Source organism: Oncorhynchus masou, chromosome 1 (genome assembly GCF_036934945.1).
Source record: "Oncorhynchus masou masou isolate Uvic2021 chromosome 1, UVic_Omas_1.1, whole genome shotgun sequence".
In the NCBI taxonomy this organism is placed as follows: domain Eukaryota; kingdom Metazoa; phylum Chordata; class Actinopteri; order Salmoniformes; family Salmonidae; genus Oncorhynchus; species Oncorhynchus masou.
In genome coordinates, this window is record NC_088212.1 from 58,705,079 (window position 1) to 58,732,066 (window position 26,988).

General features: G+C 44.3%; 1 protein-coding gene and 1 pseudogene across 1 annotated transcript; one reads left to right on the forward strand and one right to left on the reverse strand.

Annotated features, from left to right (window-relative positions):
* Nucleotides 1-2,111: 2,111 nt before the first annotated feature.
* Nucleotides 2,112-16,960, reverse strand: LOC135539873 (glutamine-dependent NAD(+) synthetase-like; annotated as a pseudogene).
* Nucleotides 16,961-18,398: 1,438 nt separating this feature from the next.
* Nucleotides 18,399-26,389, forward strand: LOC135547189 (7-dehydrocholesterol reductase-like). Its single transcript, XM_064975959.1, has 8 exons — nucleotides 18,399-18,483; nucleotides 19,633-19,753; nucleotides 22,850-23,072; nucleotides 23,294-23,384; nucleotides 24,017-24,230; nucleotides 24,352-24,556; nucleotides 24,711-24,842; nucleotides 25,060-26,389. The coding sequence occupies exons 2-8, from the start codon at nucleotides 19,644-19,646 to the stop codon at nucleotides 25,522-25,524; spliced, it is 1,440 nt and encodes a 479-aa protein (XP_064832031.1). The 5' UTR covers nucleotides 18,399-18,483; nucleotides 19,633-19,643; the 3' UTR covers nucleotides 25,525-26,389.
* The last annotated feature ends 599 nt before the right edge of the window (nucleotides 26,390-26,988 follow it).

The window sequence follows — 26,988 nt, forward strand, 5'->3', positions numbered from 1 at the left end:
TTTTTAGCAATGTGCTTGCCTGTTATTTTGTCATTAATCGTGTCACATATCAGTTGGCAAACAATATACAAAATATATATTTGAGTTAATAAAGCCGCATACAAACATGGTCTATTTTTTTCTTCTTAAGTAATGCAGCTCCAAAATGCAGGTGTTTCAGCCTAGCTCAGTGCTTTCTGTGGTGGTGGGGCAAGCCAGCAGAAAATACGGAGCGTTGCGCCGAGATTGGCTCAGTGTTCTGTCACTCGTGGGGATACTACATCACTGCCGCCGAAAGAAGTGGACCAAAGTGCGCGTGGTGAGCGTACATTTTCCTTTTTATTTAAAATGTCACCAACAAAACAACAAACGAAGAAACAACCGTGAAGCTTACAGGGCTATAGTGCCACTAACAAAAGTCAACTACCCACACTGAAGGAGAGAAAAAGGGCTACCTAAATATGATTCCCAATCAGAGACAGCTGTCCCTGATTGAGAATCATACCCAGCCAAAACATAGAAATAAAGAAACATAGAAAACAAAACATAGAATGCCCACCCAAATCACACCCTGACCAAACCAAAATAGAGATAAAGGCTCTCTCAAGTCAGGGCATGACACAAGTCTAAGGGTAGACCTAAAAAATTCTAGCCCTTTGGGTACTGCAATAGAGTTATATTAGAAGTGCCCATCCAAAAAGGGTGAGCCTTGGCCACAGATAAAATGACGTCAAATCACGTTTTATCTACAGTAGCTTTGATTGGACTGATCATGACAACATCATACTTTCAAAATCTTAGCTAGCAGTCATCATCATGAATCAAGTCGACAATCTGCTGGGAAATCCTTTTTAATCCTTGTCATATGAAGATAAATAATTAAAATAAATTATAGATAAAACGTAGCGGTGCTTATCGGCCATTGGACATAAACATTACACAACAAGTTGGAAATCGCAAATTCAACAATGAGTGGTTTGGAAGGAATCAGTGGCTAACTGCAAGCATTTCAAAGCAGTCATTAACCTGATATTCAGTGGAGTGGCAATGTGGTCCCAAGTCTAAGATTAAGCGTCTCTTTTCCTAGTTTAAAATGATAAACATTCAACATTGGCCATGCTGTCAATGAAGCATGATTTGTGCCGCGCTCAAAACAACTGTTAACTCAGAACTGCAAAATCGGACTTTAGTGAGTTCAAGACAACTGGGAACCCGGGAAAACGACTGGTGTTTTGAACTTTCATCTAACTCGGAATTGTAAATTGGGAACTCTGGCTTTTTTCTAGAGCTACAACCTGAAGATCACTGACGTCATCATGATTCAACCTTATTTTTTTCAAAGTTCCCAGGTGTCTTGAAAGTACCATAAATCCAGAGAATGCCAGCATTTGATTACAAAGTTGGATGACAAAATTTGCCCACAAAAGGACCGCCGCACCACCTTCCTGTTTAAGTGAGCACAGCACAACAAGGTGAGTCCAAAAATGTATTGTATGCTGCTGCTTAAATGATGTAATATGCCAGGGAGATATGTATACTGTAGCTAAGAAAGTAATACTAAGTGTATGTTGTGTAGTAAGCTGTTCGTAGCACATGTGCCTAACCCTAATAATTTGGTATATTTTCAACTCTTAATTTTGCCTACAGTTATGACTTGGTGGTGCGCATGTAACCTATAACCTGTTTTTGAGAAATGTAATCATCTAATATTGTAAGAGCTTTCATTAATGGGGCAGCAGGTAGCCTAGTGGTTAGAGCATTGGACTAGTAACCGAAAGATTGCAAGATTGAATCCCCGAGCTGACAAGGTAAAAATCTGTCGTTCTTCCCCTGAACAAGGCAGTTAACCCACTGTTCCTAGGCCGTCTTTGAAAATAAGAATTTGTTCTTAACTGACTAGCCTAGTTAAATAAAAAAATTGTCTGCTTATATGCCCCCTTTATTTATCCTACGGTTCTGATTTGGTGTACAGGGAGAACACTATAAGAACGGCCCATGTTCTGAATTCTGTCGCTGTACATTTCAAAAGTGCTGAACAAATAGTTATGACTACATCCATCCTAGCTCGCTCATTAATGTCTTAATCAATATTATGGATTACCTCTTATCCGCTTGTCGTGCCCCACCAAGATTTACATGCTGTGGTAGTTGTGGTAGTCATTCCCAACCTCCATCTTGGACACCTGTGTAACGACATTCTTCGTTTGTCGCAAGAAAGTCGGACCGAAATGCAGCGTGTTGGTTACTCATGTCTTTAATGAAACAAATGACGATACATGAAATAACTTATAAATACAGAAACAACAAACGGAACGTGAAAAACCTATACAGCCTGTTTTTTTTTTTTTATAAAAAATTATTTATGATCTTCAATACCATTCATTCTTTACAAATCATAATTTACATACATACTCAAATAATGGTATTTTTAATTAAACTAATTAAACTAAACATAAACCCCAAACAAAACCTCAGGGGAGCATCTTCCCTCCCCGTCACCCTACAAAATACCTTTCCCTATCTCCCCGTCCCTAATCTATCCTCTTACAAATCTAAATGACACCCAGCCCTAAACCCCCCTTCCACCTCTCCCGAGCAGCATGCTGCCCCCACTTCCTCTCCTCCCTCTTCATCCTCCCCCTCAAATCTCCTTCCACTCTCCTCACTATCCCTTCCACCCCCCAATCTCTCCCTGTCTTCACCATGTTCTGCCTTGCTTCCCACAGCCCCCGTTTAAAGAGACTAATGAGAAGCCAGAGCAGAAACCTGTCCCTATCCGTCCCTCTCGCTCTCCCTACACCCCTCTCTAACCTGGCCCACGTCAATACAAAATCCCCCTTTACCAAACCTAACAACACCCGTGCCCTAGCCCATACTACTCCGGCAAAGGCACAGTCCCAAAAGACATGGCGCACAGTCTCCTTCCTGCCACAAGAGGATCTTGGACAGGTGGGGGATTGCACCAAACTATACCGGTACAAGATGGAACGTACCGGCAAACACTTATGAAGGCTCAACCAATTCAGGTCCTTGAGCCTGTTGTCCAGACCCCGCGCCTGCACTCCCTCCCAGACCACTTCCGAGATGCCCACTACAGGCGCCGGGCTCCCTGCCTTTCTGACCTCCTCGTACAGGTGCCTACGATCTAAACCTACTCGGGCAACTTCAACCTCAGGGTGCGCACGCAGCCACTTGGCCGCATGACCAAAGTGCCACGGCAGCTGTTCCGCCCGAGGACCCGTGTTAGACCACACCATTATGTTTCTCGCCTGATACGAGAAAAATACCCGCAGGAGGTAACCGGACGGGTGTATCACTGGCTGAGCAAGCTCCGTTAACAAGAAAGAAACAAAAATTGTGTCCAGCTTGAGGGGGAAATGTGGTACCCCCCTACCTCCCTCCCCGATGGGACAGATCATGCGTGCCCTGGCGACCCACTCGCACCTGCCACTCCACATAAACTGAAACACAAGCCTCACTAGAGGCCTCCTCAGACATGCAGGCAATGGGTAGATGTATGCCAAATACAAAAGAGACGGCAACACATCCACCTTTAGGACCAGGACTTTGCCCATAAAAGACAAATACCTAGCTTTCCACATTGCTAGCTTCCTCTGTACCACTGCGATACGCATGTTCCAGTTTAGCGTCGCTGAGCCGGAGGTCTCAAAATGGACCCCGAGAATCCTCAGGGCCCCCTCTCAGAGAGATAACCCCCCAGGCACATCCGTTCTACCGCGCCATCTTCCGAAAAACTTGACGGAAGACTTTGCATGGTTCAGAACTGCTCGCGACGCTCGGGTGAAATCCCCAAAGATGGCAAGGGACCTTGTCAGGCACGAGTCCTTGCACAACAGCAAGGAAGTGTCGTTGGCATACTGCGTCATCTTAACACGCAGCCCACCACTTCCAGGGATCAGCAAACCTTCCACCCCTGTGTCTACCCTAATGGCAGCCCCCAGAGGCTCCATGTACAGAACGAAGAGGAGAGCCGAGAGTGGGCACCCCTGCCTGACCCCAGACGAGAGGTCAAAAACGTCACCCAAGTGACTATTTACACTAACTCGGCACCCCGCTCCGACATATAATGTACGAATCCATCCTATAAACTTCTCCCCAAATCCTAATCGACCTAACACTCTGAATAAAAAGGATCTATTCACGCGATCAAAGGCTTTCGCCTGATCTAGCGCTGCTACCATAAAAGGCAGTCCTCTATCTTCAACCCAAGCGATGGAGTCCCTGATTAACTGTAGGTTCCATCTAATAGAGCGGCCCTCTACCCCGCACGTCTGATCCTCATGAACGACGTAGGGAAGGGCTGTGCGCAACCGGTCTGCTAAAACCTTTGCAAGTAGCTTGTAATCTACACACAGCATGGTCAACGGCCGCCAGTTGCCAAGGTCTGTTACTTCCCCCTTCTTATATAAAAGTGACAGCACACCAACAGCCATTGATCCCCCCGGGACCCCCATCTCAAGGATGGCCTTCAAGACTTCGAGGACCACTGGTCCAAGTATACCCCAAAACTTGAGATAAAACTCAGCCGACAGCCCATCCATCCCAGGCACCTTCCCTTTTCCCATCCTCCTAAGAGCGCTCTCAACCTCTTCTAGTGAGATCTGGGCCTCCATCACTTCTCTAATGTCCTCCGGCAACCGCCTGGACAAGTGTTCTAAAAACACATTTCCCTGCTCTACATCTATTTCCCTTTCCTTAAATAAACCTTGGAAATGATCAGTTGTCACCCTGACCATATCCTCTGGTTCTCTAACTATACTACCATTTTCTTCCCTAACACCATGCATTACCTTCCTACTCTGTCTTGCCCTAACCAACTTAAAGAACATAGCAGAACAAGTCTCATTATGTTCTAGAAAGCCACTATGCGCACGCTCCAGGAAAGCTCGAGCCTTCCGCTCCTGCAACTCCCTGAGCTGCGCCTTTAGGGTTGAGGATCTCTCCCAGTCAAACGACCCGCCGAGGTTGCCTGCCTTGTATTTGAGTTCAATTAACCTTTGGATACGATCCACCTCCCTCCTCTCCTCCCTTTTTTCCCTCTTGCAATACCCTATTATAAAAGCCCTAATCCTCACCTTAACTAATTCCCACCACTCTAACACTCCCTCGCACATGGACCAGGGGCCCTCAAGCCTCCTAAAGAAACCATAAAACCCGTCAACAAAAGCCTGCTCCTCCAGCACATCCCGATCTAGCTTCCAGTACCCCCTACCAAAGAGGCAGACTGGCGACCCCACCTGCAGGAGCACCCCGTCGTGATCCGAAAAGAAAGCAGGCAACAGCCGCCCAGACAAATTACCCAAAGACCTGGGTACAAAAATATAGTCGAGCCTCCGCTCAACCCCCCTGGAGTTACGCCATGTAGGACCGTCCATTTTCGGAGTAGTGTGCAGACCACCATCTACCAGACCATGGCAAGCCATTAGCCTGGCAATGGCGCCTGCACTGCTATCCCCCCCTCTTCCTAAATCTGTATTAAAATCCCCCCCTATCACTAATTTCCTATTTGTGACACACAGGGGCTTCAGACAGTCTACCATCTCCCTCCTGTCTGCCACCACCTGTGGCCCATACACCACCACTAATCTAAATTTACAATCCCTTATCGTGACATCCACCCCTATAACCCTCCCCTGCATTACCACAAAAGAATCTTCCACTTTTACCTCCCTGCGCCCACACAAAATCCCTACTCCCGATGAGTGCACCCCCCCAACACCCCAAACCGACTCCCCCTTGTCCCACTCCCTCTTAAACCTTCTAACATCCCCTCCATCCCTCAGGTGAACCTCCTGTAAAAAACAAAAATCAAACCCCACACCCTCCAAATAACTAAAAACCGCCCTCCTCTTAACAATATCCCTTAAACCCCTTACATTTAAACTTACAAAAGTAAAATTAGACTCCATGAAAAATTAAAAACATGTAATACACTCAAATTCCAAACCCAGACAGAAAAAAAAAAAAACAGGAGACTCACCCGATGCTCCCCTGCTCCATATCTACCGGTGAGAACACCATCCGTAATCCCGACATCCCCCCTCTTCCTCCATCACACCATCCCAGGATGCAGGAATAGTGTTTGGCTCCGGGTTGCCCTGCACCCTGGGTCTATCCCCACAATCCTCCCCTCCCCAGTGTTGCAGCTGGTTTGGAAAAAATTTGGGGAGGCTGAGTCCCCAAACATAAAACTCCCCACCTCCTCCTGTACCCAGTCCTGAGTCTTGTTAGGTGTGTCCCCACCCAAACGAGGTTGAGGGCCTGGGGAAACCAGCAGCAACCCAGAGGGTTCTCCCACCCCCATCACTCTCTTGGCCATCCCCTCCCCCTCACTGTCGGCCAATCGCACCCTCCTCTTCATTCTCTTCTTTGGTGATGGCGGCAGTGGAGAGATACCACCCCCCCCCCGCCAGCTCCTCCACCATACCCCTCATCTCTTCCACCAGGGCACTTTCCCCCCAGTCCACTTGCTCTTCCACCGTCTCCTTCTCCACCACTCCTCCCTCGCTTTCTTCTCTCTCATACTCCTCCACTCGGTTGCCTTCTTCCGCCTCTTTTCCTGGTTCTCCTACTCCCGTGCCTTCCGTTTCCTTCTCTCTTTCATCCGCCGCTTCTTGCTCCTCTTCCTTCCTTGTGGCCTTCCCCTCTGGACTTGTACTCTTGTCATGAGGCGTGCTTCCTTCCCCTCCTCTTCTTCTCCCATCCCCCGCTCCTGCTCCCCCCCCAGCCGCAGACGCATATGACCTCTGACGGGCCGGGCACCCCCGCCACAGGTGTGCTGACGAGCCACACCCATGGCATGTCTTAGGCTTGTCACAATCCCTCGCCTCGTGATCCTCAGATCCACAAAATCTGCATTTTCTCATACTGCACGAGGCGAAAATGTGTCCGTAGGCCATACAGCGCCTGAAAATGGGGGCTGACGTGCATAAAACAACGTCCCCCTGTCAGCCCCAAGGGAGAACATAGCAGGAGGATGGAGGTAGCCACCATGTCCCTTTGGGTCCTCCCTGAGGAGGGCCTGGAAGCCTCTCCTCCCATTCCAAAACCCAAGGGAGTCTTTGAAGTGCCTTGCTGGTGAGACGTTATCCATGTATCTCCCCAGAAAAGCCCTCACCTCTTCCTCCTTAACGTAAGGGTTGTAAATGTTGACAGTTACAACCCTAAAGTTATTCTTCGCCAGGCTTGATATTTCGTAGTGGCACATCGGCCTCTCACCTCCCACTGCTCTTGCCCTTCTCAGGATATCATCGTGTTTTTCTTCTGTATATAGCGCCACGTCGTATGCTCCCTCCAACGAGTTGCCTTGGAAACAAAACACGTCCTTCACCGTCAGCTTTAGAATCCCCATCAATATTATCCTTCCAAAAGATTCCTGTCCTAAAGGCTCCAACTCCTTTTCCTTCCAAGCAAAACAAATCGTGTTGGCCAGCCCAATCCCAGGGACCGACCGTGTTGATGTATTTAGCACCATCTCCGCAAGGAGAATGGCGCTCGTTCTCTTCTCTTCCAAAACAAGAAAAAAAGAAAATTCAAAGTGACCGAGCCTGTCTGGTGAACACTAACACAGAGACAGGAACAATCACCCACGAAATACAAAGTGAAACCCTGGCTACCTAAATACGGTTCCCAATCAGAGACAATGAGAATCACCTGACTCTGATTGAGAACCGCCTCAGGCAGCCAAGCCTATACAACACCCCTACTCAGCCGCAATCCCAAATACTACAAAAAACCCCACTATGAAATACAACAACATAAACCCATGTCACACCCTGGCCTGACCAACTAATTAACGAAAACACAAAATACTAAGACCAAGGCGTGACAACCTGTGTATGAAATAACAATAACTTACCATGTTCAGTAGACGTTCACAATTCTTGTGAGATTAAATCAAATCCGCTAAAGCCGTTGAGGGAACAAGCAAATGTGAAAGATCCACAGTAAAATGGCATGTTGACTGTTGGCTCCCCACCTGATTATCAATGGCTCTGTACTGCCAGCACCAGCGAGTGTTGTAGAGCAATGGCCTGAGGTCAAAGCGGTTGTCATCGGGGCCATCCATAGCTCTCAGTGTGGTAGGATGGTGTCACAGTTGTCATTTTGTGTCTGTTCACAGAATACATCTGGAAGAAGTGTTTCACTTTGACTGCCCCCTGAAATTTCAATGGTCAGAAGAAGTGTTATTCTCAATCATACAAACAGATATCATACACTGAGTGCACAAAACATTATGGACACCTCTTTCCATGACATAGACTAACCAGGGGAATCTTGGTGAAAGCTATGATCTCTTATTGTTGTCACTTGTTAAATGCACTTCAATCAGTGTAATTAAAGGGGAGGACACAGGTTAAAGAACAACCTTTAATCCTTAAGACAGTTGAGACATGGATTGTGTATGTGTCCCATTCATAGGGTGAATGGGCAAGACAAAAGATTTATAAATGCCTTTGAACAGGGTATGGGAGTAGGTGCCATGTGCACTGGGTTGTGTCAAGAACTGCAACACTGCTGGGTTTTTCACGCTCAACAGTTTCCCGTGTGTGTCAAGAACGGTCCACCACCCAAAGGACATCAAGCCAAATGACACAACTGTGGGAAGAATTGGAGTCAACATGGGCCAGCATCCCTGTGGAACGCTTTTGACACCTTGTAGAGTCCGTGCAACTCAATATTAGGAAGGTGTTCTTTTTTAATGTTTTGTACACTCAGTGTGTATATGACTTTGTGTGAAACATAACACTCTATCATTGAGAGTTTCCCTCGTTTTTTACACGGTAGGCATATAATAGTATGAAAATAGTAAATGGTGTGCGATACAGGGGTGTAGAGTGACCTGTGGAGGGGAGAAGACCTCCCTCCACGTGTGGATGAGTTTGCAGGACATGCTGGGAGATCTTCCTGATCTGGCCAATCACAGACAGCTCTGAGTATGTCATCCCAATATCAGGCTGACGAGAAGGGGACACAGAGAGAGCAAGAGAGAGGACGACAGCAAGGGATAAGGAAGAGGTCAGATTACACCCTAACAGAACAAGCTATGTGCACAGATGACATCCCCGAAGAGACATCCATCTTCCAAGCTTGTGAGGTGGTATATATAGACAGCAGTCACGGACAAGGAAAGTTGAGCCACACAGTCAACACAGCCACAGAGGAAAAGCATGGCAGGACAATAACAACAGTAGTCAAGCTGAATAGAGCTGAGGGTTTTTTATTTTATGGTATGACTTTAACTCCTAAGTCTTAAATGTCAACTTTTCTTAATACGTATAAAGAAAGGTCAATCCCAGCAGTGTGTGTTGTGCAGTATGTGAGAAGAAAAAAAGAAAAAAAAGAAGAATAAGTTGTCACTTCATATGTGGTTGGCCCACACCCACAACGATCAACATAGTCAGAGGGCCCAAGGCCACATCTGGCTCCACTAGTGGTGACTTGTTACCTCATCAGTCTGCGACACCTGACCGTCTGTCAGGGGCTCCAGCTCTGCAGTGGGAGGTGCAGCCATGATACTACAGAGGACATAAAGACAGTTGCAAAACACGGTGAGTCTCCTGACATTATACTGACTGTTTTGTATTGTCCCAGAGAAGAATATGGATTTGCAGAACAGCATGCTTCACCTTCTGAGGGCGGTGAGCTGGAACTTTTCGACACAGTACTGCAGGAAGCTTGTCAGGTCTGCCTTACTGAGCAGTCATACTTACTTAGTGAAGTAGCCAGCTCGGCTGCAGAATAGAGGGGTATTGAGGTGAAGATCAAATAGAGAGAGGGGTCCATACTATTTTTGTTATTTTAAGTTGGACTGAAGCAGACAACACAGATTTTTTTTAAATGTGAAAAAGAAAATTCTAAATAAAAAAATAAAAAACATTGACATTCTCTAGTACTGTCACTCCCTGACCAGAGAGCTGTTTATTCTCTATGTTGGTTGGGGCGTGATAGTGACTAGGGTGGGTCATCTAGGTGATTAATGGTTTATGTTGGCCTGGTATGGTTCCCAATCAGAAACAGCTGTTGATCTTTGTCTCTGATTGGGGATCATATTTAAGTAGCCATTTCCCCATTGTGATTTGTGGGATCTTGACAATGTATAGTTGCCCTGTTAGCATCATGTTTCGGTTGTGCTTTATTGTTTTGTTAAAATATGTGGAACTCTATACCTTGATCTACTCCTTTCAACGAACGTGACAAGTACTCACTAACCTCTCATCCACATTGGCTGAGCCAAGGACTAGAAGGCCACCAGGTTTCCCCTCAGCCCACTGAGCAAAGAGGCAGGCTAGAATCATCCTGATACTAGCCTGGGTGGGACAGGCCTGCTGGGGAACAGTGGGCTGAGGGGAAACCTGGTGGCCTTCTAGTTCTTGGCCCAGCCAATGTGGATGAGAGGTTTCAGTTGAACAGTCTGAGCTGAGGAAACAGGGGCAGATTTTTACCTTGTCAGCTCAGGGGTTTGATCCAGTGTAACGGATGTGAAACAGCTAGCTTAGTTAGCGGTGGTTCGCGCTAAATAGCGTTTCAATCGGTGACGTCACTTGCTCTGAGACTTGCTCACTTACCTGCCGCCCCAAAACAGTAAAGGATCATCAAATTCACACACCACACAATTGTTTCCTCAGCTCAGACTGTTCAACGGAAACATGATGGTGTGAGGATTGTGGTGAGCATGTGTGAATATGCAAGTAAATGGCGCAATAAAAGAGAAGTGCAAGCGAGGGCAAAAGCCCTGCTCATCTTAGATTTGTTTTGTTTTTTCACTTTGCAAAAAACAGGTCTCTGCTTTGTTGTAGTGTTTCAGGTATCACCTGAACAATGTATTGGAGTACTCCTGGACCCTTTACACTTAACCCACTCGCACATTCTGTAGGGCAAGGTTTTCTCTGGTGCTTCCACCATTAGCACGGAACTGGGGACACTTTCCCGTAACCATGGAGAAGATTCCCAGCATGCCTTTCACTGCCATGTCGATGTTGAGGTTCATGTGTGAACTGAATCAACAAGAAAAATACAAAGAAGAAAAAATAACTTTTGAAGAAAAGCACACGGTGAGATTTATAACAGATGCAACAGAGGTTCTAATTTGTTAATCTGTAACTGCCCAACTATGATGGGGCCAGTGACGCTCACCAGCCAATCTGAGCTGCCAGCTCTTTGGCCCTGTTACGGGTTCCCACCGAGGAGTTCTCACTGGCCATGTAGCAGGTGGTGAAGATGCGTCCACACAGCTCCAGTGGATCCAGTGGGGTGTAGTTGAACATCCTCCAGCACCTGGGAGTCTGATACAGGGAGAGGGAGGGAAGGAAAGAAGTTGAAGCTATAGCTGTCCGAAGCTGTAGTGACAAACTTGGAATGCAACGTCAAACTTTAGAATAGGAGCCATGTGTCCCTTGTGGGACACAACAAACCATTATGGGCCTGTACAGTATCCAGTCCAGTACTGACTGCCATCTCTGACTGCCTGGCAGACCAGCACACAAATAGGGTAGACAACACAGGCTGTAGAGGAAGTGTCCACACCACCACTGAGGGGCAGGAGGAAACCAGCTTGGAGCAGGGAATAACAGGGGGTTTTTATGGACAGAGATATACAGACAATATAAATATTCAGTACAAATATTCAGTAATAAGCAAGTAAGTGTAAGCACATTTACACATCATTCAAACCAAATATAGCACTACTCATCTGACCACTTCTCCTTAGGTATTCCCAAAGCCAACATGCTGGACCCAGGCTGAAGACACCAAAGACAAGAACACAGAGACACGCATGTGGATGTATTTGACATGGGTCAAATTGCAGGTTAGAATGAAGGCCTGTGCTTGTTTGTCACATGAATGGAAGGGTCTGTATGTGTACACTGTAAACTGTAAAGAGGTGGGCAGTAACATGATCTGGAAAGTAGCTTTAAATAAAACGTGTCTTTTTAGTTTTAACTTCTCTCAGACAGGGATTGGCTCCACTAAAGACAGGCAGCTCAGTTTCAGGCACAAAGGGAGCAGTCAGGGTAAATGAATGTCACACTCCATGCTTCGGAATCCTCTGTGTGGCGATATAGTAGCTGCTGTCTCTGTCTGTTTCCAATGATTCCATGGTGAAAAGGAAAATACAGGGAGACACAGTCAAAAATAGCTACTATTTATTTTGGGCAGCATTTTAGCCACACAACACTCTTGTGATCACAGTCTTTGTCAGGGGGTGCCATGCCTAATCTCTTCCTCAGGGGTGTGGATCTGCCACTCAATGGGCTGGCGAGTGGGGAGGTAGACATCTTCACAGTCAGACCAGGAGAAGTCTACTTTGACTCGATGGCACGGCTTGTGCTCATACTCCTGGACACAGTGGAGGACATAACAGCAAACCATGTGACATTTTAAATGTAATGGGCATGTTATTTTGAGTCTGAGTCAATAACTGAAGGGAGAAGTTAAAGTGACTCTCGAGTGTGTACCCAGTATAGGGAGGAAAGACGACACTGGACAGAGACAGAGCCTTAGGTTGGGAAGTTGAATGTTGGGGAGTTGAACAGGCTTCCCTTGAGTGGCTAGTTTCATTAGGGGAGTAAGGCGTTTCTGAATCACATCTGCCATTTATGAGAAGTAAAAAAGTGCCCTGTTTTGAAGAGAGATGTCAGCTCACCACGTGTGGGTGGCAATGCCCTCCTCTGTAGCTGCGGACATCCTCCAGACACAGAGTGACACAACCTCCTGCAACACACACACACACACACAGGTTACACATTATCCAAGAGTTCCCTTTGGGAATGGCTAACATTAACAATAACATTACACGATATGCTGACATGCCATGTAATCAAGCACAGCTCACAGCTGGTGTGTGAAGTGAGGGTGAAAGAATAGGCTGCAAGATATTCTTCTCACATTTGCTTTCCGGTATGTTTTGCCTGTCTTTACCAAGTCATCCAGGGAGAACTTTCTTCCCTGGGCCACTATGTCCTCGTTGACGGCCACAATGGCACAAGCATCATAGTAGAGTCTGTCTCCATCACAACCCTTCTGATTGGCAAACACGCAGACCCCACCCTCCCCACTCTGTGCAAAACAACACACTTGTCCTTATTCCACTTGTAATATTAGAAACTGCCCAACTTCATTACTATGCAATAACAGTGAACACAAAATAACATGAAACAACAATGTAGTTATGTAGTAATTACAGTGTTATTACACACATCTAGGATCAATGTGATGATAAGTGTTACCCAAACTCATACTAATCAAAATATACATGTAGGCAAAAAAACTGTATGAAATGGAGCAGTGCTTTAATGACAAAACAGTACCTCTAAGTGGTTACTGGGCAGGCAACATGCAGTACCTCTACTCTCACTAAACATACTGTGTAACAGGGATACTCAACCCTTAACCAGCGGGCTCCGGACCACGTAGGCTTTCTGCTCGATCTCATAATTAATTGCACACACACCTGTTGTCCCAGGTCTAAACCGGTCCCTGATTAGAGGGGAACAATAAAAAATGCAGTGGAACCGGCTTCGAGGTTCAGAGTTGAGTTTGAGGGCGGTGTAACATGTGCATGTGTCCGTCCGTCCGTTCATGTGTGTATGATCACCTTCATGATGGCTGATTTAACCAGGATGACTCTGTGGTCTGCCTTGCGTAGCTCGTGGTAACTGGCTGAGGAGTTGGTGAAGATCTCCACACCGTCCAGACCCATGTTCACATGGGGCCTGCCAAGCACATGGCATTCCCACATACTTCATTACATACTGTAGCTTCCTAGAAAAACTAGAAAAACTGTATACTGTATATATTTATTCACAGAAGCAATCTCACTTAATCTCTCAAAAACATTTTGAGCTCTCTTTCAATCCATTACACAACTGACTGAGGACACAGTAGTACACGACTCATTACAGAAATTGAGTAAGGTTGGAAAAGAAAATACCTTCGTTTGAGGCTCTTAATTGAATGTGCCTCCTAGGGTTCCACAGTTCAGCACAGACCTCACTCCCAATGCAGGTGTCTTTGGTTGAGAGGACGCAGTCAACAAAGGGGACGGTGTCCTTCAAGAGACAGAACAATGGAAAATAACTTAATTAACGATCCCATTAAATTGATGATACTATTGATTGCTGCACATATACAGTACCAGTCAAAAGTTTGGACACACCTACTCATTCAAGGGTTTTTCTTTATTTTTACTATTTTCCACATTGTAGAATAATAGTGAAGACATCAAATTATTAAATAGCACATATGGAATCATATAGGAAACCAAAAAGTGTATATTCTTCAAAGTAGCCACCCTTTGCCTTGATGACAGCTTTGCACACTCTTGGCATTCTCTCAACCAGCTTCATGAGGAAGTCACCTGTAACGCATTTAAATTAACAGGTGTGCCTTGTTAAATGTTAATTTGTGGAATTTCTTTCCGTCTTAATGCGTTTGAGTCAATCAGTTGTATTGTGACAAGGTAGGGGTGGTATACAGAAGATAGCCCTATTTGGTAAAATACCAAGTCTACATTATGGCAAGAACAGCTCAAATAAGCAAAGAGAACTGACAGTCCATCATTGTTTTAAGATATGAAGGTCAAGAACTTTTAAAGTTTCTTCAAGGGTAACCACAGAAACCATCAAGCGCTATGATGAAACTGGCTCTCATAAGGACCGCCACAGGAAAGGAAGACCCAGAGTTACCTCTGCTGCAGAGGAAGTAGCCCAAGTAAATACCTCACAGAGTTCAGCGTAGCCTAGTGGTTAGAGTGTTGGACTAGTAACCGGAAGGTTGCAAGTTCAATCCCCTGAGCTGACAAGGTACAAATCTGTTGTTCTGCCCCTGAACAGGCAGTTCACAGTTGGACTGCAGAGTGAAGGAAAAGCAGCCAACAAGTGCTCAGCTTTTTTGGGAACGCCTTCAAGACTGTTGGAGAAGCATTCCAGGTGAATCTGGTTGAGAGAATGCCAAGAGTGTGCAAAGCTGTAATCAAGTCAAATTGGTGACTACTTTGAAGAATCTCAAATATAAAATGTTTTAATTTGTTTAACACTTTTTGGGTTACTACATGATTCCATATGTGTTATGTCATAGTTTTGATGTCTTCACTATTATGCCACAAGGTAGAAAATAGTAAAAATAAAGAAAAATCTTTGAATGAGTAGGTGTGTCCAAACTTTTGACTGGTACTGTATATTAATTAATGGTACAGTTTCCCTTTAAATTAAGAAACATGCAAATAATCCTCTCATCACTGATCCTTGTTAGTGCATACCAACACCCCGCCATTAGAGAGAGAGGTAGGGAGAGAGATTGATCCTACCTGTCCTGTGACATCCTGGATCATCCTGGACAGGAAGTACTCCTCCACATGTCTGGGGCAGACAAGCACAATAATGCCATGTTCAAATCAAATCAAAGTTTATTGGTGGCGTACAGATATTTGCAGGTGTTATGGGGGGTGCAGCTAAATGCGTACATGTTATTATGAGTGATGTGAAATAAATGGATTATTGTCTTTTTCCACTTACCAAATCTGCTTTGACCTTAGATCAAAACATTTAAAGACATGCTCTGGTACTTTGGTGAATACTAAGTATTTTTTAACCTCCCGCTTTGGGCTGGATAGTGTCCATGTGTAGTTCATACATACATAATCTATGAGCAAAATTACTGTCTTCCCTAAATTAGCCACAAAATCCCTAGTTTGAAAGCAACTGTTTTTCTCGAAGCTGTGCTGTGCCATTTCCCCTAAATGTTCCCCTATGTGGCCCAGCCCCGTAGCAATTAGAGTTCTAGCCAATAAGCTTCTGCCCCTCGCCATTTGAGTGTCAACTATCAAGATGCACACACAGCAGAGCGAGAGAGAGAGCAATGACTCGGTAGACATATCTGAACACTTGTGACACAGTATGCAATTTTCTGAGAATACTTTTGGCTTATGAGCCCTACTTTCAGAACTACTGGCTAAAACGTATACACAAGTACCGGAGAATCTTTAATTTCCCTGTTTATCAAAGCATTATCATTATGTTCAGAAGGTAGGCTTTCTTGTGCAGATTCTATGTTGATCACTAACCTGAGTTTATTCCATGGTGAAAACCAGTGGAACTCCTGGTTTCCAAGACTTATAATGAACATTAGCCACAGCATCATACACACTAAACAGCAACATACACTGTTTAGTGGGGCGTGATAGTCCAGGAGGCAAAGAGAGCCACAACATAGCTGAAGTGCTTGTCAGATGATGTCCTGGGTGACAGGTGACCCTAGCAGCTTCCTGAGTACCTAGAAACAGTGCAGCAGGGTGTCTGACTCGTAGAAGTGGTCTGCACAGCCATACCCAATGATGACCAGGGACAGAAAGAGAGGAGGTTGAGGGAAAGTTCATGGAAATTCAGAGCAGGCATGGCCATGTAGGATGCTTATTATATGCACAAGCACAGAGCTTTATAGGAGTCAAATAAACAAAGACATACACTTGTCTAATAAGCTAAATGTGTGCTGTAGGCTACTCACTGTATACAGTAATGTACTCAACAATCACTACAGTCATAACTTTGATGAAGGAGATGTACTTAATAAATACCATATTTTCAGTTCTGGTCCCAATCTGTATTTTTCCCCATGAGACTTGGCTATCGCGACACCAAGGCATGAGGATATATCATTATTAATGTTAATGGCATGTCCAGAGTCCTGATTTGCAAGATGTGCACGCTATTCCAGCAGAGCAAGTAACCTAGTATAGTAGACTATAGGCTTATGAGTGGAATGTCTATAAATCATCACAACACCATATGACCTTTAAAACAGCCCTGTATATGAGCCCACTACAATTTAAGTTAAATGGACAATGCATCTTCAAGTAATGGATTTTTTTATTCTGACTTCTTTGTATTCTCTCCAAGTTTCAGTCAAAATCTAGTGCCCGTTGTATCAATGAGCACGTAGCTAATATAACCTTTCGTCCCATTGTATATAATGGTGCAACAAAGTATCCTTGTTGATATTCAAACGTTGGAACCTTAGTCTAAATTCTTAAATTAGTTACTGCATCACTCGACTCAATACTATCTGAGTTGCAACGTTGTTTCACTTCAATCCGGGCACTCCAACCACAAATACAACAATGAGACAGATATTTCACCGGATGTATAAAATGTGAAGCATCCGCTTGGTTTTTCCACTCGCTCAAATAATGTACCAAATATGGTAGTGAGAGGAAGCTGTGTTAACCGCAGTGGGACAAAATGGAACGAGATGGATTTTGTCCCACATTCTGCTAATTTTCTCATCGATGAAACATTTGATCTCAATACAGTTTTCTGTTCCCAAAACTAGAACATGTTACGAACAGAGTGGATTCAAAACATTGCTAGAACGCGAGACAAGTTTTAAAACATTGCTAGAACACGACAAGTTTCAAAACATTGCTAGAACGCAAAAATAAAATCTTGCTAACTCGTGCTTGGCTCTGCCCACCTCGCTTGTTCTGGCCAGTTAGTTATACAAATCATTGTTACTACTGCCCCTCCTCTTCATATATCTTATTAAAGAGACAGGTAAACTCATTCACACAACCAGCTGCTGCGCCTCTGCTGTATATAATGTTTGAAAATGTGTAGTGGTGTACTTACGTAAAATTACTTTAAAGTACTACTTAAGTTGTTTTTTTGTGTATCTGTATTTACTTTAATTTTTTTTTTTTTTACATTTACTTTTACTTCGTTACATTCCTGAAGATTATAATGTACGTTTTACTCCATACATTTTCCCTAACACCCAAAAGTACTCAATACATTTTGAATGCTTAGCAGGACAGGAAAATTATCCAATTCATGCACTTATCAAGATAACTACTTCTGATTTGGCGGATCTACTAAACACAAATGCCTAATTTGTAAATGATGTGTTGGAGTGTGCCCCTGGCTGTCCGTACATTTTAAAAACAATAAAATGGTGCCGTCTGCTTTGCTTAATATTAGGAATTTGAAGTGATCTATACTTTTACTTTTGATACTTAAGTATATTTGAGCAATTACATTTAGTTTTGATAGTTAAGTATATTTAGAACAAAATACTTTTAGACTTTTTCTCAAGTAGTATTTTACTGTTTGACTTTATCATTTACTTGAGTAGTTATCTTTTAAGGTATCAATATTTTTACTCAAGTATCAGAATTGGGTACCTTTTCCACCACTCAAAATATGTTGAGGAGTTATTTGGATTTACTCCCAGGTAATGTGTCGGCTCTTGACAAGATTAATTATTTTTAATGGCCCATCCATTCATGAGCTCATCAGGCGGTGGTGGCTTCAGGTCCGTGTTACCCAATCAGAAGTCGATATGGAGGTGTGGCGCACCCTACTGAGACGTTATTGGCTGTACGTTTACACGCATTTATTATTTGGGCGGAGCTGTTGTTAATATATAACCTTTTATTCGTTATATCGTAAACATCTGGGCCAAGAGTTTTCCCATAGGTCTTAAAAGTTGGTGAGTAGCCCACGAAATGATATTTAATAAGACAGATCTATTAAAATGTCTGTTTATAATGTTTATGTAATTTTTCCGTCTATGATCCTCGACATTATGCATGGGCTGTTGTCCATATGAGTTATGGCTTTTTCCGGATGTGCATTATGGCTGCGTTAGGCAATTCGTTATCAATTGTTTTGTGATAGCCTTTATCGATCGTCTATTTATGTATTCGATCCGTTGTCGTGCAGAATTATTGACAATGCAATTTCAGGGAATTGCGGATATTTATTCAATAATCGGGTATATAAACAGCTGACGCTTGTTGTAGGCCCATCAGTAATTATAAGTAACGTTAAAAGGGTGGAGAATGAAGTCTATGCTTTTTATGAAACCCGTACTTCAACCAGTCTTGTACACAACATTATTTGAGTGGTCTATGTGAATGTGTGACAGCTGTCACTCAGCCAAAAGTGTCCTTGTCAACCTGTACAACTGTTGTTCCCCTCAGCATTATCGTTGTATCTGTATGCTGGATTTGGTCCAAATCAGCTGACATAACCTATGCACTGAGACCTGCTATTATCCCTGTGGGTCTGCTTTTACTACACCAGAAGCTGTTTGTGGAGTGTTTTCTGTGGATTGTTACAGTACATGTGTAGGGCCTACTTCTGATTTATGGTATAATAATATAATATATGCCATTTAGCAAACACTTTTAACCAAAGCGACTTAGTAATGCATGTATATATGTTTATTTTAATGGTGGGGATGAGCAACATTATTAATGGGTAGTTTAATAATGGGGGCGGAAAGTTTGTTTGCTTCTATGGTGTCTTTGAGCCCATGTAGTAATCATATACCATAGGCAGTTAATGGTCTTATGAAAGTGTACATACACATTTTTCCAATGCATTTGATATGATTGAACACTTGCATTAGATTTGCTAACATACACAACTGTATTGTGCTAAAACCTCTCATTGTAGAATTATCATGCTCAAGTCTATTCACAAACCATGCATCATGTACAGCACCATCACAGACTGTGTTATGGCAGGTCCTCAAGGACCCCAGATGTCCTTTGATTTCCCACATGACCTTATAAGGTACAGTAGGGTCTGTTATGTCCTGGTCATTACCATCACACTCTATACTCTCTCTCAGTTTCCCTAGAGATGTCTTCTGCAGTGGCCATGGAGGCCACCCGGAGGCGCCAGAGGCTCAGCTCTAACGGGGGGGCGTCTGAGACCACGGAGGAACCTGCAGGGCAGTGGGGAAGAGCATGGTAAGATGAGGCTGACCGGCTGTAGGCCTATGGTCATTAATCCTCTACTCAGGTAACTTGGGTTGACGTGTCACTGGTTTCACTCTCTGTTGGTTCAGGACTGATTTGTGATACGATATACTTAAAGCTGCCGTCCGTAATGGTGAAACTGCCACATCCGTTTGCGATATCACGACAACAACGTAGTTCAAGCAAGCAGCATCATTGCGCGCACGGTAGAGCAGCAGCATATGTACTGAGACTTGTTTCACACTCCCCACCTCTGCTTCGTCAACAGAAACGGCCATGGGGCGGAGAGTGGCGCTGTTTCCCCAACTGTGGATTCCATATTTAATGTCCATTTTATATGGAAATTCATTTTTGTCAAGTCAGCATACAAATACACAATACAGAAAACACTGGAAAGTTCATAGTCAATGCACACGTATTCACAGTCCCCGTGGCCTACTGTCTGACAATCGGGCCTACATCTGTCCCATGTCCCACTGTTGAGCAGCCTGATGGCTGTCGGAATGACATTTTCCCTGCTCCTATTCTTGCTGAACAGTGGGGACCTTGTATTTCTTTGGGGAGGGCAGCATCTCAAAACATTGGGTAAGATTGTGTGTGGGGACCTGCTTAATCTTCGGTCAACAAAGGTAGTATGGAAAGGAAGTAGACGTATTTGACTGTGGAAAATTAACGACCAGTTTGAATCAGTTCACAAGCTTCCCATGTTCCACGCATTGTCTTTCCATTATACAGTGCCTTGCGAAAGTATTCGACCCCCTTGAACTTTGCGACCTTTTGCCACATTTCAGGCTTCAAACATAAAGATATAAAACTGTATTTTTTTGTGAAGAATCAACAACAAGTGGGACACAATCATGAAGTGGAACGACATTTATTGGATATTTCAAACTTTTTTTAACAAATCAAAAACTGAAAAATTGGGCGTGCAAAATTATTCAGCCCCTTTACTTTCAGTGCAGCAAACTCTCTCCAGAAGTTCAGTGAGGATCTCTGAATGATCCAATGTTGACCTAAATGGCTAATGATGATAAATACAATCCACCTGTGTGTAATCAAGTCTCCGTATAAATGCACCTGCACTGTGATAGTCTCAGAGGTCCGTTAAAAGTGCAGAGAGCATCATGAAGAACAAGGAACACACCAGGCAGGTCCGAGATACTGTTGTGAAGAAGTTTAAAGCTGGATTTGGATACAAAAAGATTTCCCAAGCTTTAAACATCCCAAGGAGCACTGTGCAAGCGATAATATTGAAATGGAAGGAGTATCAGACCACTGCAAATCTACCAAGACCTGCCCGTCCCTCTAAACTTTCAGCTCATACAAGGAGAAGACTGATCAGAGATGCAGCCAAGAAGCCCATGATCACTCTGGATGAACTGCAGAGATCTACTGCTGAGGTGGGAGACTCTGTCCATAGGACAACAATCAGTCGTATATTGCACAAATCTGGTCTTTATGGAAGAGTGGCAAGAAGAAAGCCATTTCTTAAAGATATCCATAAAAAGTGTTGTTTAAAGTTTGCCACAAGCCACCTGGGAGACACACCAAACATGTGGAAGAAGGTGCTCTGGTCAGATGAAACCAAAATTGAACTTTTTGGCAACAATGCAAAACGTTATGTTTGGCGTAAAAGCAACACAGCTCATCACACTGAACACACCATCCCCACTGTCAAACATGGTGGTGGCAGCATCATGGTTTGGGCCTGCTTTTCTTCAGCAGGGACAGGGAAGATGGTTAAAATTGATGGGAAGATGGATGGAGCCAAATACAGGACCATTCTGGAAGAAAACCTGATGGGGTCTGCAAAAGACCTGAGACTGGGACGGAGATTTCTCTTCCAACAAGACAATGATCCAAAACATAAAGCAAAATCTACAATGGAATGGTTCAAAAATAAACATATCCAGGTGTTAGAATGGCCAAGTCAAAGTCCAGACCTGAATCCAATCGAGAATCTGTGGAAAGAACTGAAAACTGCTGTTCACAAATGCTCTCCATCCAACCTCACTGAGCTCTAACTTTTTTGCAAGGAGGAATGGGAAAAAAATTCAGTCTCTCGATGTGCAAAACTGATAGAGACATACCCCAAGCGACTTACATTTGTAATCGCAGCAAAAGGTGGCGCTACAAAGTATTAACTTAAGGGGGCTGAATAATTTTGCACGCCCAATTTTTCAGTTTTTGATTTGTTAAAAAATTGAAATATCCAATAAATGTCATTCCACTTCATGATTGTGTCCCACTTGTTGTTGATTCTTCACAAAAAATACAGTTTTATATCTTTATGTTTGAAGCCTGAAATGTGGCAAAAGGTCGCAAAGTTCAAGGGGGCCGAATACTTTCGCAAGGCACTGTATGTCTATTCCAGTTGTCATTGGGTTATGGGTCGCTGCCACTGAAATAAGTTAAAAAGTGACATGCATGTTTTTGCCATTGTAGCCCTTATGCAAAGCTCGGGTTAGCGAATGGATTCACAACAGAATGATATTTTTTTTTTTAAGGAAAAACTAGGCTCTCAATATTTATGTTATTCATGCGGTTGATTTGTGCTGCACATGGACAGCACGGGAGGCTGGTGGCACCTTCGTTGGTGTGGATGGGCTCGTGGTAATGGCTGGAGGAGAATAAGTAGAATGGTGCCAAATACACCAAACACATGGTTTCCATGTGTTTGCTACCATTGTAGTTGCTCCCGTTTCAGCCATTATTATGAGCCGTCCGCCCCTCAACCGTCTCTGCTGATGGACAGTCACTACATGGACAGACAGTCACTAAAATGGCCTATATCATTCTTGTCATAATCAGTGTTATTCAAATGAGCCTGTAATATAAACTGGTCATGCTTATCTTCTAAAGTGAACTCTAGCAAAGTTGTCAGAACACGGCCGATAGCGTTTATGTCAGAATAGATCTACAGCCTAATAATAACAACTCTCAAACAAATTAGAGTATCAAGTGTTTTTTAAAGGAAAAATGTAAGGAATGATTAATTATTATAAATGCTCCAATGATTATGCATTTGCACCATTACAACTCTGTATGTTATTTCCCCCATCTCCTCCACACCTACCACTCTGTTAGGGAGGTGGACTGGTTCTCTCTAAGCGCTGTGATCTTGCTGCTGTGCACAGCTCCCTTCCTGGTGTTCTTCTTCGTCATGGTGTGTGACCAGTACCAATGTTCGGTCAGCCAGCCCCTGGTGGAGCTCTACAGTGGAGAGGCCACCCTTCGCTCCATCTGGGACAAGGCCCCCTCCTTCACCTGGACCGCTGCTCAGATCTACACCGTCTGGGTCTCCTTCCAGGTAGGGCCAGAGAAGAGAGGGACATAGGCTGCGTTGACACAGGCAGCCCAATTCTTTTGCCCATGTATTGCTCCTTTGACCAATCAGAACAGATAAAAGATCAGAATTGGGCTGCCACTGTATTTTTTTTAAGTTGGTGTAAATTGCATTTTATTATGGTTTATAGCGTCAGAATATTTCACCGCTGGGAGTTCTGTGGAATGACACTGTTTCTCCATCAGGTGGTGCTCTACATGTGTGTTCCTGATGTCACTCATAAGTTCCTGCCTGGCTACGCAGGTGGGGTTCAGGATGGAGCTCGCACCCCAGCAGGTAAGGCACCTGAGAAGAAAAAAGTTGTTTTTGGAGATTTCTAGCATGAAGGATTGGTTTCTATTAATATTTCCAGATATTGTATGCACACAATACTGTTAAGTGTAGTTGTCTGCAAACACTTGTCTCTGTTCCACCCAGGAGAACGACTGCCCCCTCTCATTGAAGCCTCGCGGTACTGCAGGCAGGGTTTGCAGAAAACAGGATCCCCATTATAGTGAATTTAAAAAAATGGCAATTTTCGTGTAAAAAATAATAATACTTGAAAACCGTTATGGTAACAATAATTGCTTCTAATACACGTGATGTATGTCCTTGAGCCGTTTCTTTTAAAATCACACACAGACAAAGTTATAAGGGTAATTTAGTTGCTAATGGCAGTCTGCAGTGCCCCGGTCGGCCTTCAACTTGAGTTACTCAATGAGAGGGAGCAGCGCTGAGCTGGCCTGCAACGTCACTTCCTGGAGTAGCTCAAACTGTGCATGTTGTCTTCATGAGACGCCATCTTAAACAACTGAATTTGGCTTCAATGTGTTGTTGAGTCTTCGCATAGGAAAGAATGGGGTCACGTGATCGATGGCTTTGTTCATGTGCAGTCATTGTTTCAGCCCACATTGTTTGTTCTCTCCTAGGCCTCATAAACAAGTATGAGATCAACGGTTTACAGTCGTGGCTGATCACCCATGCCCTGTGGTATGCCAACGCTCAGTACTTCCACTGGTTTCCCCCCACCATAATCTTCGACAACTGGATCCCACTGCTGTGGTGCACCAACATACTGGGCTATGCTGTGTCCACCTTTGCCTTTGTCAAGGCCTACCTCTTCCCCACCAACGCAGAGGACTGGTGAGGATTACATGCGTCCAATAGTATGTTAGGATATTCAAACTTGTCACTTGCATGTAACATTTCATAAAACTTGTCACTTTGGGCATAGTTAATCTGAATTGCCTTTGTCATTTTCCAGCAAATTCACAGGCAACGTCTTCTATAATTACATGATGGGCATTGAGTTCAATCCCCGCATCGGCAAATGGTTCGACTTCAAGCTCTTCTTCAACGGGAGACCTGGTATTGTTGCCTGGACTCTAATCAACCTCTCCTATGCAGCCAAACAGCAGGAGCTCTATGGCTATGTGACCAACTCTATGATCCTGGTTAATGTGCTGCAGGTGAGACACTCCTCTCCCTTTACCACTAGATGGCAGGGTATGTTAAGCGAGTGAGCTAGCTAAACTAGACCTTAGAGTGGTAGCTTTGAATGAACCAGTTTAGGCAAGCTTGGCCTCCAGTGAATGGCTACTGATGTAGTAGCTACTCCTCCAGGCAATCTATGTTCTCGACTTCTTCTGGAATGAGGCATGGTACCTGAAGACTATTGACATCTGCCATGACCACTTCGGCTGGTACCTGGGCTGGGGAGACTGTGTGTGGCTGCCCTTCCTCTACACGCTGCAGGTAAGTCACATCATCATAAAAAATAAAAAAATGAGTCCGACACCCAACACAGAAGCCGCTGCAAAAAAATATGAATAAGTAATGGAAATTATAGATGCATCGACGTGCTTCTATTATACTGGCTGAGTTAAATATGGCTGTGATGCAGTCTTTCTTGTTTTCTGTTCAACAGTGATGACATCATACTGTATGGTTGGCATCATGTCTCTTTCTACAGGGCCTGTACCTGGTGTACAACCCAGTCCAGCTCTCCACAGCCCATGCTGCTGCTGTCCTCCTCTTGGGTCTGGTGGGTTACTACGTCTTCCGCTCCACCAACCACCAGAAGGACCTGTTCCGCCGTACCGAGGGGAAGTGCTCCGTCTGGGGCAAGAAGCCCACCTTCATTGAGTGTGCCTACCGCTCGGGTGACGGCGGCCTGCACCACAGCAAGCTCATGACCTCCGGCTTCTGGGGCGTGGCACGCCACCTCAACTACACGGGCGACCTGATGGGCTCGCTGGCCTACTGTGCAGCCTGCGGCTTCGGCCACATTCACCCCTACTTCTACATTGTCTACATGACCATCCTGCTGGTGCACCGCTGTGTGAGAGACGAGCATCGCTGCAGCAGCAAGTACGGCAAAGACTGGAAGCGCTACACGGATGCAGTTCCCTATCGCCTGCTGCCTGGGATCTTCTAGAGTCGAGTCAAAGGTTGAAGGAATCCCTGCATCCTGAAAGAAGTTTACCAGAAGAAGGAGATGTGTGTTAAATGGACTGTTCACATTCCATGGGAAAGCCGTTGATGACATTTTGAGCTGTGTGTGTGTGTGTGTGTGTGTGTGTGTGTGTGTGTGTGTGTGTGTGTGTGTGTGTGTGTGCCGTGGTGTCTTTGGATGTCAATGTGGGTTTCTCTGTCTGAAAATACATAGTACTCAGAGTGAGATCTTCACTTGTAGTCAGAAGACAGCCAGCATTGTGCTCTAAGAAGCAATCCTCAGCTACTCTCAGAACTGCTCTCACCGGTGCCTAGGAGCATTTCTCCGTAAATGTTGATACTATGGTACATATCTATGTTCTATGGTACATAGATGCTATGAGAAACTCTGCAAAATGGATTTCTAATTAAAATCTGTATTTGAGTGTACTGTAGTCTAGCAACGTGAACATCACATAACCATACAGTAGCACTTAGTTGGCGTTGGTCAAGTAACTACAGCTACAAGTGAGCAATAATCTAGATGTCTTTTGACAATGCACTGTCGATTGCAAATGTCTCTTCTACTTAGGGGTCAGCCCAGCATTACATGAAATGCTAGCAGCAGACTGGTATATTATGTTCAAGAAGCAGCTACAACTATACAATGATTGTTCCTGCTAAAATACATTTTTCTTTATTTCTGTCAATATATTTGAGGTACCTGTTTTTGTGCTAATAGTGCTTTTACTTTATCCAACAGTCTTTTTGACATTTGATTTCAGTTGTTTGCATTTTTTTTTTTACCTCATCTGCCTTTCCTCAAGTGATAACTTAGCAAAGTAAATAAACCTAACATGGTGAATACATTTCTGATTTCTTTACTTTGATTCCAACAAAAAAAAAATTGTACGTGTTTGTGCATTGTGTGTGTGTGAGTGGAGGAAATGACAACGACAGAGGTGTCATTGCAACATCACAGAGTTGTTCCTGTGGAAGGCCACCACTTCCTCCTGCTGTGACTGAAGAGGTTGATCAGGCCTCCCGTCTCTCACGCTGACCTGCCTGACCCCTTCCGATCATCACAGCTGCCAGGAAAAGAGTTAAACAAACACAGACGGTTGGAGCTGGATGTGAGGCTGATGTTAGGCTCTGACAGACAAGAGGAGGGTGAATGTGGAAGGGGTGGCTGGTGGAAAGACCCCCTGGAGTGGGTATAACAGTGATCACTCACTGGTAAGGGTGGTGGTTGCACTAACATCAAGAGTGCACCCTTCACTTCCATTTACTATTTCTTCCTCTATTCTCTGTTCTTATGTCTCCCTAATCCTCATCTTTCTATCCCTCTCTCCCACTCTAATTTAAAGTCACCTCAAATCTGACATCCAGCAGCAGGGGGCAGTAGAACACGGTTTGTGAAAAAATCTAATGATGCTAATTACCACTGTTAATAGTTTATAAAGTTCTT